An 11,846-nucleotide genomic window follows, 5' to 3' on the forward strand; every position below is an offset into this window, starting at 1 on the left:
CACCTCCCCACCCCCCCACCCCACCCCCACCCAAAAAAGAAGGAAAAAGAAAAAACAAAATTAAATGAAATTCTATATAATTCTAAATTTGCCCCATAAATTGTTTTGTTCCCTCAAATATACCACAATCTTAACTTCTGTTCAAAATTTAACACTTTTTAGGGCCAAATTACCTATGTATCCCTAGTTTAATTAACTTTTGAAAAATATTAGCACAATATTTAAGTTCGTCATAATTCACGTTAATCAAAAAATTCAGGTCATGCGCTAGTGCAAAAACACAGAAACCCAACTCCGACTTCAACATGTTCGTGCCCCTTACCCTTTTCTCACCATTCCACTCAACATTCTCAAGGAACCCACACCCAAAGACTTCTCAAAATTCCGAGCAGAGGCCAATAATGATTGGAAGTTGTTGGCCTTCTTGTTTTGATGATGATTTACAAACAATTTACTACTAATGTTGTTTGTCTAGTGCTTGTATTATCTATTCATTGTAGACAAACAACGTAGTTGGAGGATGGATGGAATAGAGCTTCAACGATCATATCCAATGGAGGTTGGCGGAATAACGGTGAAGCCTTGCTATTCAAAGTTCAAGATCCAAGTAAAAGCTTCATCCGCAAGATTACCAAGATAGAGCTTCGTTGAAGATCAAGATTGCTTGGGTAATTTAGTTTAGGAATTTATATTATGTGTGTTAGTACTTTAAGCTCAATCATATACGCACATACACGTTTTGGATTTTGTATATATATAGTTATATATATACATATATGTTTTGGTTTGATAGTTTTCAAGTTTTACTATGAAACAAATGAATAGAATTGAAAAATACTATTTTGTTTCATGTTTATATGCCTATATATGATTTTCCCTTTAACAAGCTTATATTTAATGAAATCATATTTAGTGTTTTGAATATATTGCATAGAATATGCAAATTTATGAAAATATTGTATTTCTAGATTATAGACTTCATAACAACATGTTATATCTTTTATCAAGTCTATACAATCATTTCATAAGGTTTCAAAATGTTGTTTAAGTCAAAATATCAAAATATCAATTTTCAGGTTTTCATGTTTTTGGACTATTTTGTAAAATGATGATATTTTTCATTTGGGAAGTCCTTTTTCGAAACCAGTCGTTGTAGCATGTTTATTATCATGTCTACAATCATTCCCCAAAGTTTTACATTTTTTGGAATTTATTTGATATTTTTAAACAGCATTTCAAAATCAGATAAACAGTTTTCATATCAGTTTTCGGTCGACCGCACCGGTCGACCGGTAAATTGTTCATTTGCTCAGTAACCGACAGAGAGTTCGTCGGTCGACCGGTCCGGTCGACCGAGAGCTCAAATCGGTCGACCGACAGAATTTCCGGTCGACCGACGTTAGTCCAGAAAGTTTTCTTCGTGTTTTTGCTCTCATCGGTCGACCGACGGAATTTTCGATCGACCGACAATATAGCCGTTGGCTACTAACGGCTATTTCTGAGCTGTTTCTCTGGGGGCTGTTTTGTCATTTGTTTTGGGGGTTTTTGCTGAGATTTCTAGTGGGTATATATACCCCATTGCTGATATCTTTTCAAACTGATTAAGAGAGTTTTAAAAACAAGTTTAAGAAAGTTTTAAACAAGGGTTTGAGTTTGTTTAGTTTGTTTTTGGGGTTTGCTGTTACAAAGAGGAGTTTGCATCACCAGTTGAGGATTTCATCCTCAAAATCTTCTCATCCTCTCTTTGTGTTTATAGAGAAGTTTTCTAACTCTTTTCCCTAGCAATTTCATTATTGATTTATCATATATTAATTATTGCTAGTTTGCTATTTGAGTTAGATTTCATTTTACTCATTGTTACACACACCCACATTGAGCTTTTAGTATTTACATACATAGTATAGTTGGGTGGTGAGAGATTGTAACTTTGAGTTGTGCTTTCATTGTGTTCTCATCTATTGTAGAGAACAAATTTATATTTGTTACATTGTGAGTGTTGTAAGGTTTTCGGTGAGCTAGAAACCGAGTGTGTAGTGAGGTTTTCGGTGAGCTAGAAACCGAGTGTGAGGAGTGACGTTGATCGGTGAGCGTTGAAAACCGATACTGTGAGGTGTAAACGTTATTCGGGTGAACGTAGAAAACCCGGTTGATAGTGGATTTCTCCCCGGGAGTGGGGAGCGGAGACGTAGGACGGAAGGTCCGAACTCCGTGATCATATCTTGTGTTTGAGTGTGCTTTGGCGTTTATTTATACTTGTGTTTATAATTCTTGTTGCCATTGTCATTAGCTCATCATTTATATGATCCACTATCTAGTTCATATTGTTTACCCTTGTGTTAGTTTATATATCCTTACATATATATATATTTCATCATATAGGATATATCTCATTGTTTACATTGCTTATCCTAGCTCATATATCTTGTGGTATTTCATACTTGCTAAATTAGTTTTAATTGGCATTTGATCGGATTAGATTAGCATAAGACCCTAATCACCCCCCCTCTAGGGTCTAACAATTGGTATCAGAGCTTGGTGCTCTTTGATTTAAGGTCTAACCACCTTGAGTTAAAGATCCAAGTTATCTTATTTGTGCTAATCTAGTTATGATTACTTTTGTCTTGCTTGCATATTTTCATATATATATCATGAATATAAATGTATTTCGTTTAGGCTATGAATCAAATGTTGCTCCTAAATTCATTAATTTCCTCTATGCACAATGGGCTTCTAGATTTAAACTATTTGTTGAATCTAGAAATATCGACTTATGGGAAGTTATTGATTATGCTTATATTGTGCCCACATTGGAGAAATTTAAGTGGAGCGATCATGATAATAAAATGTTTACAATGAACAAGCGTTTGTTAGAATTTTTGCTTAATGCTTTTGACTCATCCTTTTCTAACATATTTGTTCATTTTGATAGTGCTTACAAACTTTGGAAATTTATTGAAGCACATCAAGGGGACTTGGAGGCAATCCGACAAGCTTTGGAGGATTCTTCTTCAAGTTCATGTGGAGCATCATGCACACGGCCACAAGAGGATAACTCTTGTGTAGTAAGCGATTCCGATTTCGATAATGATTTATCTATTGATGAACTCGCTTGTGCATATGATAGATTATCTCATGCCTATACTAAATTGCAAAATAATTTTATTGATCTTAAAAGCAAGCATGTTGGTTTAAAATCCAATCATGATAAGCTAGTTTCCAATTTTGATATTATTTCTCAAGAAAATGTTGCTCTTAAAGAAATTAATGATATGTTAAAATTGGAAAATGAAAAATTGACTTCATCTATATCTAGCTTAACTCATGCTAATAATGATGCCATGATAGAAGTAGAAACTATTAGAAATGAGTTTAATTCTTTTAGAAATGATAATGTTTCATCTACTTCTATTTCCTATACATGTATGCAAAATGTTGAGTTGAGTCAAGTTAAACATCGCGTATCTTGTTTAGATTCAACCTTAAAAACATGTATGGTAAACCATGATAAGCTTATGAACATGTGTGCTAAGTCTCATGCTACTACACCTAAACATATCACACATCATGCACACATGTATAGCAAAATTTATAAGTGCTCTATTTGTGGTCGTAAAGGCCATTTATCTAAATTTTGCTATGATGCAAAAAAATCTAAAAATAGTAATATCAATGCTTCTTGTGCATCTCATAAGGCTTCTTCATCACACACACATGTACATGCACACACTCATAAAGTTGATTTTTGTGGTAGAGTTGGTCACTTAGCCAAGTTTTGTTTTGATTTGCGAAAAGTTTCTAAATCGCAAAATATTTCAAGTAGACCAACATTATTTCAAAATGTTTCTCATTTGCAAAATAATCTTAAAAGACCATCTTTATTTGCAAATGTTCCTCGTGCACATCCACATGGTCAACATAACCAAATGCATCCTCTTCATTGCACTTATTGCAATCGAATGGGTCATTTGCATAATTATTGCTATGACCGGACCCGTGCACTAAATGCGCCCAAATGGGTTCATAACCCTAGGGCTTTGAGCTTGAATGATAGGGGTCATGTCCCTAAATCGTTTGGTACCAAGAGTTCTTGGGTACCAAAAGAAATTTGATTTTAAACAAAGAATTTTAGTATTTTTATTTTTCTTTGTCTTGGTTTTGAAAATTATGTTTTAAGATCTTTTGGTTATGAAAACAAATTTTCTTTTATCAAATCTTTTGTTTTCATGATTATTAGTTTTGATTTTGATGAGAGGTGTGTATTTATATAACCCTCCGGGTTTATTGGGTGTTTATTCCCAAATCATGTTTACCGGATGCTAGAAAGATTATATGGGTTAGAACAAGCTTAAGAGCTTGATATATTATTGCCTCTCTTGAAATTCTTTTGCTAAAGATTTTGTTTTGATTTGTTGCTTTTTATTTTTTCTCTTTCTTGGTTTTGAAAAATGCGTTTTAAACTTTTATGAAAACAATTCCTTTTATTGGCTAAATTCTTTTGTTTTTATGATCATTGGTTTTGCTTTAATGAGAGGTTTGCATTTATATAACCCTCCGGGTTTATTGGGTGTTTATTCCCAAATCATGTTTACCGGATGCTAGAATGATTATATGGGTTGGAACAAGCTTAAGAGCTTGATATATTATTGCCTCTCTTAAAATTCTTTTGTTAAAGGTCTTGTTTTTGATTTGTTGCTTTGAATTCATTATATTTCACTTATATGATGATATTTATGTGTTTGTGCTTATGGATCATCTATTCGTGCCTTATAATGTATTCTATATGTGGTTTGATTAAATTTTTCAAAGAAAAATTCTTTCATTAATCAAACATCGACTTTTTGGATATAAACTTTGATTTATGATTTCTTTTGATGGATTTGTTTTCATTTGAAAACTTTTTTGCATGTTTCTCATGTTCCTCTTCTTTTGATTTCATAAATCTATTCTTTTATATGGTTTCTATATTTTTTGTGCTAATGAGACACTTCTTTCACATTGATATATTCATATGTGTTCTCATTGTCTTTAAGTATGTGAGTTGTGTTTAGCATATTTTCCATCTATGCTTGCTCACATATGTTTGCCATGATCTTCATTTCATATATTCTTTATGTCATTTTGATAGGGGGAGCAATCCCTATACTTGCTTCATACTCACCCATGCTTATTTGTAGGGGGAGCTTTCGCTCTCTTAATTCTTTTGTCCCCTTTTTGATGTTGTCAAAGGGGGAGAAATATTGTGAGTATATTCTTTCTTGTTTATATGCATGATATATTATACATTGTATGTTCATTTCCTTTCATGCATATATCCTTTTTGTAAATTGTTTGTCATCATCAAAAAGGGGGAGATTGTTGGCCTTCTTGTTTTGATGATGTTTAACAAACAATTTACCACTAATGTTGTTTGTCTAGTATTTGTGTTTTCGTATTTATTGTAGACAAACAACGTAGTTGGAGGTTGGATGGATTGCGCTTCAACGATGATATCCAAAGGAGGTTGGCGGAATGTCGGATTGAAGCCTATACAACAATTCAAGTTAAAGATCAAGTTCAAGCTTCATCCGCAACGTTTACCAAGTCAAGCTTAATTGAAGATCAAGATTGCTTGGGTAATGTAGTTTAGGATTTATATTATGTGTGTTAAGTACTCTAAGCTCAATTATCTATACACACACATTTTATTAGTTTCCTTGTATATATATGTAATCACATATATATACAACACAAGTTTTGGTTTTCATGTTTATAAATATGAAATTACATGTTTCATATTTATTATTGTGATTTGGTTTATCTACATAGATATGAAACAAATATATTTTCATATACATACTCATAGGTTTCATTTTCTATTGTATTTGTGAAAATATTGTATTCTTAGTTTATAGACTTCAATATCAGTTTATACATGTTTTACTAAGTCTATAAAAACATTTCACAAAGTTTCAAAAGTTGGTTTATGTCAAAACATTAAAATTCAAGTATCTCGTATTTTCATGTTTTGGACTATTTTGTAAAATGATGATATTTTTCATTTGGGAAGTCCTTTTTCGAAACCAGTCATTGTAGCATGTTTATTATCATGTCTACAATCATTCCCCAAAGTTTTACATTTTTTGGAATTTATTTGATATTTTTAAACAGCATTTTAAAATCAGGTTTTTTGAGTGTCAGTTTTCGGTCGACCGGATCGGTCGACCGAACCTGAGGTCAAAAGTTTCCTGGCCGACAGAAGCCTGTCGGTCGACCGGTCCGGTCGACCGATGAAAATTTTCGGTCGACCGACGAATTTTTCGGTCGACCGACGAGTGTTCCTTCAGTTTGCAACGGCTAGTTTTTTGACCGTTGCCTTGGGGCTGTTTTGTCTTTTGCTCTGGTTTGTTGGCTGAGTTGTGAGAGGGTATAAATACCCCATTGTCTTCAACTCTCAAACCAATTAAGAAATGTTTTAAAAGAAAAGAAAAGTTTAAGCAAGGGTTTAGGGTTTTACTGTTTGTTTTGAGTTTGGGTTTCTGTTTACAAAGGAGGAAGTTTTCACTGCAGATTGAGGGATTCATTCTCAATCCCCTTCATCCTCTTCTTGTGTTCTTAGAGAAGTTTTCTAACTCTTTTCTCTAGCAATTTCATTATTGATTTTCATATTCTTATTATTGCTAGTTTGTTAATTGAGTTAGATTTTATTGAATCTCATTGTTACACACACCCACTTGAGCTTTTAGTATTTACATACATAGTATAGTTGGGTGGTGAGAGATTGTAACCTTGAGTTGTGCTTTCATTGTGTTCTCATCTATTGTAGAGAACAAATTTATATTTGTTACATTGTGAGTGTTGTGAGGTTTTCGGTGAGCTAGAAACCGAGTGTGTTGTGAGGTTTTCGGTGAGCTAGAAACCGAGTGTGGGGTGAAAGTTTTCGGTGAACTAGGAAACCGATTGTGAGGAGTGACGTTGTTCGGTGAGCGTTGAAAACCGACACTGTGTGGTTGTAAACGTTATTCGGGTGAGCGTAGAAAACCCGGTCGTGATAGTGGATTTCTCCCCGGGAGTGGGGAGCGGAGACGTAGGACGGAAGGTCCGAACTCCGTGATCATATCGTGTGTTTGAGTTTGTCATTGGCGTTCTTTTACATTCATGCCTATTGTTTATATCGCCTTTGTCATTTGCTCTTAGTTCATATTATCCACTATCTTGCTTATCTTGTTTATGTTTATATCACCCTTAGTTTCATATCCTTGCATATAACTCATAATATATTTCATCATATAGGATATATCACTTTGTGTATATTGCTTATTCTTGCTTATAACTATTGTATATCTATCTTGCAAGAATATAACTTGTTAATTAGTTTTTAATTGGCATTTAATCGGATTAGATTAGCATAAGACCCTAATCACCCCCCCTCTAGGGTCTAACAGAAGTGTGTGTTGGCATAGGGTTACTCCTAATCAAAAAACGTGGATGTACACGGTCGTCAACTTGTGGTCTCAGCTGAGCACGTCGCTGCCCAAGGCCTAATGGTACTTCGACAAAGTGATCATTCACACACTAGAAGGTGAAAGGACTGGAGAGGTCGTGTCGAATGAAATATGCAAGAACGCCGTGTGGAGGAATTGGGAAAACCATAAATGCAAAAGCAAGAGAAGCAGAATGCTAGTTCGCAATCTAATTCTCTTTACGGATTGAATTTTGTTTATATTGGATCAGTTTTAGACTTATAGTGAATTAATTTTATGTTGCTACCTTTTAAAAAATAATTAAAATAGGGTTATAAAGATTGGCTGTAAAAAGAATTAAAATTTTAAGAGAAGATAGGGGGTATATTTGAGATAACAAAACAATTTCAGAGGCAATTTTAGAATTATAATGATTTGGGAAGGAAAATTTAAATTACCTATAATTTTGGGGTACATATTGGAAACCCCCATAAAATAAAAGGCTAAATTACTCAAAACCCCGAAACTTACTAGGGTTTTGGCATAGAAAACCTCCATAAACCTTCAAAATTACACAAAAACCACCACAATGATAGATGTGATTTATGTGACAAGGAAATAATTTCCACATTGCAAACACATCTCTCTGCAACAGTAATTTGAAGAGCTGGATTAACATTCATTTTATCATCAAATCAAGCTTTCCAAAGGACATCTAAATTTAGATTGAACTTGAAGACTCTTTGGATGTGAAGTATTTACACGTTCAGGCATTAAGGACCATGCCTTCTCCTATATATGCGATAATCAAGCATTCTTCAATATTTAAGACACGCAAATATTTGTCAATAGATAATCAAGCAAGAACCATGGCTTCTACTAAATATGGAGAATGTGGTCAATTTAATTAACTAGTATATGGACAAGATGAACAAGCCAGGAAAGGATAAATAAACCTTTTAACAGTAGGATTGTAAGGCATACATTGTGGTTGAACAGTTACAACAGCCTTCTCGCCTCTTTTCATAGTCTTCACGGCCTTTGTAAATGCTGGTAAAAGATGACCTGCGTGATGTGTAGTGATTATGCAAATGAGCTTGATGACAGGGAAACTTTAGGCAAACTTATGAATTCTTTTTTCTTCATCGCTAGAATTCCTACTTGTACAAATGCACGTTCAAGAGATTTGAATTTTCATAAATTATATATAAAAACAATAGACAGGTACAACACGTATATATCAATTATGGAGAAATTATTTTTTTAAGTTGTGACTTGATCAATTTATCACATCCTCTAAATATTTTGAATTAAATATTTTAATTAGCAGAGATATTTCACTAGCCCAGTCAGCATTGTAAGGAAGTTGAAATGTTGAGATCTTACATGCACTTCATCTCTTCGAATTTAACTGACAAAGGAAAGAAAGGTCATCGATTTTTTTAACTGAAATGACCATAACCCCTACACTTGGGATACAGAATGTTCATTCCTTCAAACTTTGCACTACTTCCACTTTGTCCTCTATAATTATATATTTGAGTAGATATTCCAATCAAATTAAAATGTCTGATTGATAAATCTAAGGTTTGTCACAGAGAATACAATACCTTCATTGATATGAAACCACAATCCTTCTTCTGGACTCTCCACAAGTAGTGATCCATCGACTAACCTGACTTGATACTTGACTGAAATAGAAAATATAAACAAGCAAGGAAAACCATAAAACCATGACAAATGCTAAACAAAATTAGACAAAAAAAACCCTTGAAATAAAGGACAAAAGCACATTTTAGTAAAGCTAGGCCAACCTTGAACTTCATCGAGATCGCCAGTTTGTACATCATCCCCTCCAACAAGAATTTTCTTAACAATCCCACCATCCTTCGACACATCCACAACCGTCAGCCATGACACCAATTCCACCTCAAATTGAACTTCGGAACCCGGAGGAATGCTCCACCGGACACCAAGATCCCCATGTCCAGGCTTCAACAACAATGTGAACAATGCCAACTCTCCCTTCTTCATAGTCGAAATACCATCATCCAACCCAGTAAATAACTCCCCTAGTTCATTCAGGATAAAATTTATTGCCTTAAGAGTATATCCATAGCTGCAATCTTATCCCAGTTTAGAAAAGAGTAAATTTTGGAAAGACCTCTCAGAATATTAGAATCAGAAATCCCTCCGAATACTATTAGTTGATCAACAAATGAACTAAATTTTCATGATTAAATCACATTGACTACCTTCCTTAGTTAATAATGCATTTAATTTTTCTTTTGCCGAAAATACCCACAACTTCCTCATCCTCTTTATCATATTTACCTACATTTAGAGATTTTAGTATATGGAAAATTTTGGAGAATCTCTTTTAAGGAAATAACTAAAATAAAAATTAAAAAAAGAAAAGCATGTATTTCTTAGTTATTTGAAAACCTCCTTCTAATACTGAATTAAAAAAAATTTAAATTAAAAACAAAAGAAAACGAAAAAAAGAAAACCTCCTTCTACTGACATTGTTAACAAAATTCTCTAAACTAATAAATATTCCTCTAAGGGGCTGTTTGGTTCGTTTCCTTGATATAGAGAAATGCAATTCCATGTAAAGAAATACAAGTTTTGAGTTTTACAAACTTTTCCAAGAAATAGATTGTTTTGCTTTGTTTCGCACATAAAAAATGGTGAGAAACCAATGTATTTATTTTTCTTGTGTTTGGTTCGCATAGAAAAAAAAAGAAAACTTTTGTAAACAAAGCAGAGAAGGAAAAAAAGCTGACGTGGCAGAGTTTTCATCAATTTCACTCGGTTGAGGAAGGAAATCGGAGAGGGAAAAAAATCTGAGGTGGCGGCGATTTCAGCAGAGTTTTCCCTCTTCCATCCGAACGAACCAAAGCGGCACAAAGAAATGGACGGAAACAAAAAAGTTGACGTAGAGGACTAAAAATCTGACGTGGAGAGGTTTTCTAAGTTTTCCACCCCTTATAATAGCGAACCAAACAGCCCCTAATAGTAAGGAATGTTCTTTAAAAAAATATTTTTTTAACCCAATATTGCATTTTCACATGAAAAGAGATACAAAGCCCGATGATTCATATATGATGATTGTTTTAAATTCTACTATGAGATTAAAATTGGAAAGATTTGATTATAAAAAAAATTCATTGTTAGCTTTTTTTTATTTTCACTTTTTTCATTTTTCATTTTCTAATTAAGAGATGTTCAAATTGAAACTTAAACAGGACGGGCAGTGAGATAAGATTATAATTCTAACTTTAGGTGAATCAATAAAATTTTGAAGAATAATTGTAAATCATAAAAAGGAATTTAAAAAAGCAAACCTTTCCATTACTTACTGTGACCAAGCTTGATAGTTTGAGGCTCCGCCTCCTCTCTCGTCGAGACGAACTGCGTCCCATCTTTCATCAAACCCACATAATGAACTGCGCAACAAGACATCAATCATCAAATTTCAAGAAACTAATCGAAACTCATTTCAAGAAATTAGTAACGAACTCGTGACTTCATCGCCAAGGAAAGGGGTCTCCCATCCTCGGCCGCCCTTGAGAAGCTTCTTCCTGAGTCCAACGCCGGCCGCGGCGGATGGCCCTCTCTTCGCCAACGCTGAGGGGTGGGGCTGACTCGATGACCTCGCCGGGCTCCTCGTCGAGTCGTCGGGCTTTGGCCGCCATCGCCGAGGAGAAGGCCAGCCGAGAAGGAGCAGGTCGCGTCATTTTTCTTTGCGAGGAATTGAATGATCGACAGAAGAGATCGCTGCAGTGAAGAGTAGTAAAGAAGAACAAATTTTCAAATTAAACTCATTTAATGTTTTTATTAACAAATTCTGTCCACTCCCATTTTATTCGTAGCCACTATATGTTTCGGTTTTTTTAATGACGTCTCTGAGTAGTTAGAGTTGTCAACCCGACTATTTAGCTATTCAGGTTTGGCACCCCGACTATTTAGCTATCTACAAGCTAAAATAGTCGGGGTTTTCAAACTCGACTAATTTAGGGCTATGTCTAATATGCCGGGTTGGTAACCCCGATTATTTCGAAAATCATACTTCGAAATGGACGGGGTTGCCAACCATGACCATTTAGCAGAGACTATCCACCCAACCCAGCCGACGAGTCGAAATTGGCTAAGGAAAATAGTCGAGGTTCCCAAACCCGACTATTTTATTCTGGGTCCCGCCGCCTATATAAACCCCCAGGTCGTTCCCAGCCCTTATTCCACGATCTCAATCGCCTCTCAGCGAGTTCCCAGTCGCCTCTCTTCGTCGTTGTCATCTCCCAAGCCAAAACTCGCGCATTTCAACGCCATTTTTTGTGCGGAATTCATCGTGAAAGATCTAACATGTACTTTCTCTTCCTTCGCTCCTCTTTTAACACGTAGAAA

At 34.7% G+C, this 11,846-nt stretch overlaps 1 protein-coding gene across 1 annotated transcript in view; it reads right to left on the reverse strand.

Moving 5' to 3' along the window:
* Positions 1-11,117, reverse strand: part of LOC109821562 (70 kDa peptidyl-prolyl isomerase-like) — a 44,382-nt gene extending 33,265 nt beyond the window's left edge. The window contains 5 exon segments of the mRNA XM_020387741.1: positions 8,424-8,504; positions 9,050-9,130; positions 9,254-9,511; positions 10,802-10,888; positions 10,962-11,117. Of these exon segments, the coding sequence (XP_020243330.1) occupies positions 8,424-8,504; positions 9,050-9,130; positions 9,254-9,511; positions 10,802-10,871 (490 nt within the window). The 5' untranslated portion in view covers positions 10,872-10,888; positions 10,962-11,117.

Source organism: Asparagus officinalis, chromosome 8 (genome assembly GCF_001876935.1).
Source record: "Asparagus officinalis chromosome 8, Aspof.V1, whole genome shotgun sequence".
Lineage (NCBI taxonomy): Eukaryota > Viridiplantae > Streptophyta > Magnoliopsida > Asparagales > Asparagaceae > Asparagus > Asparagus officinalis.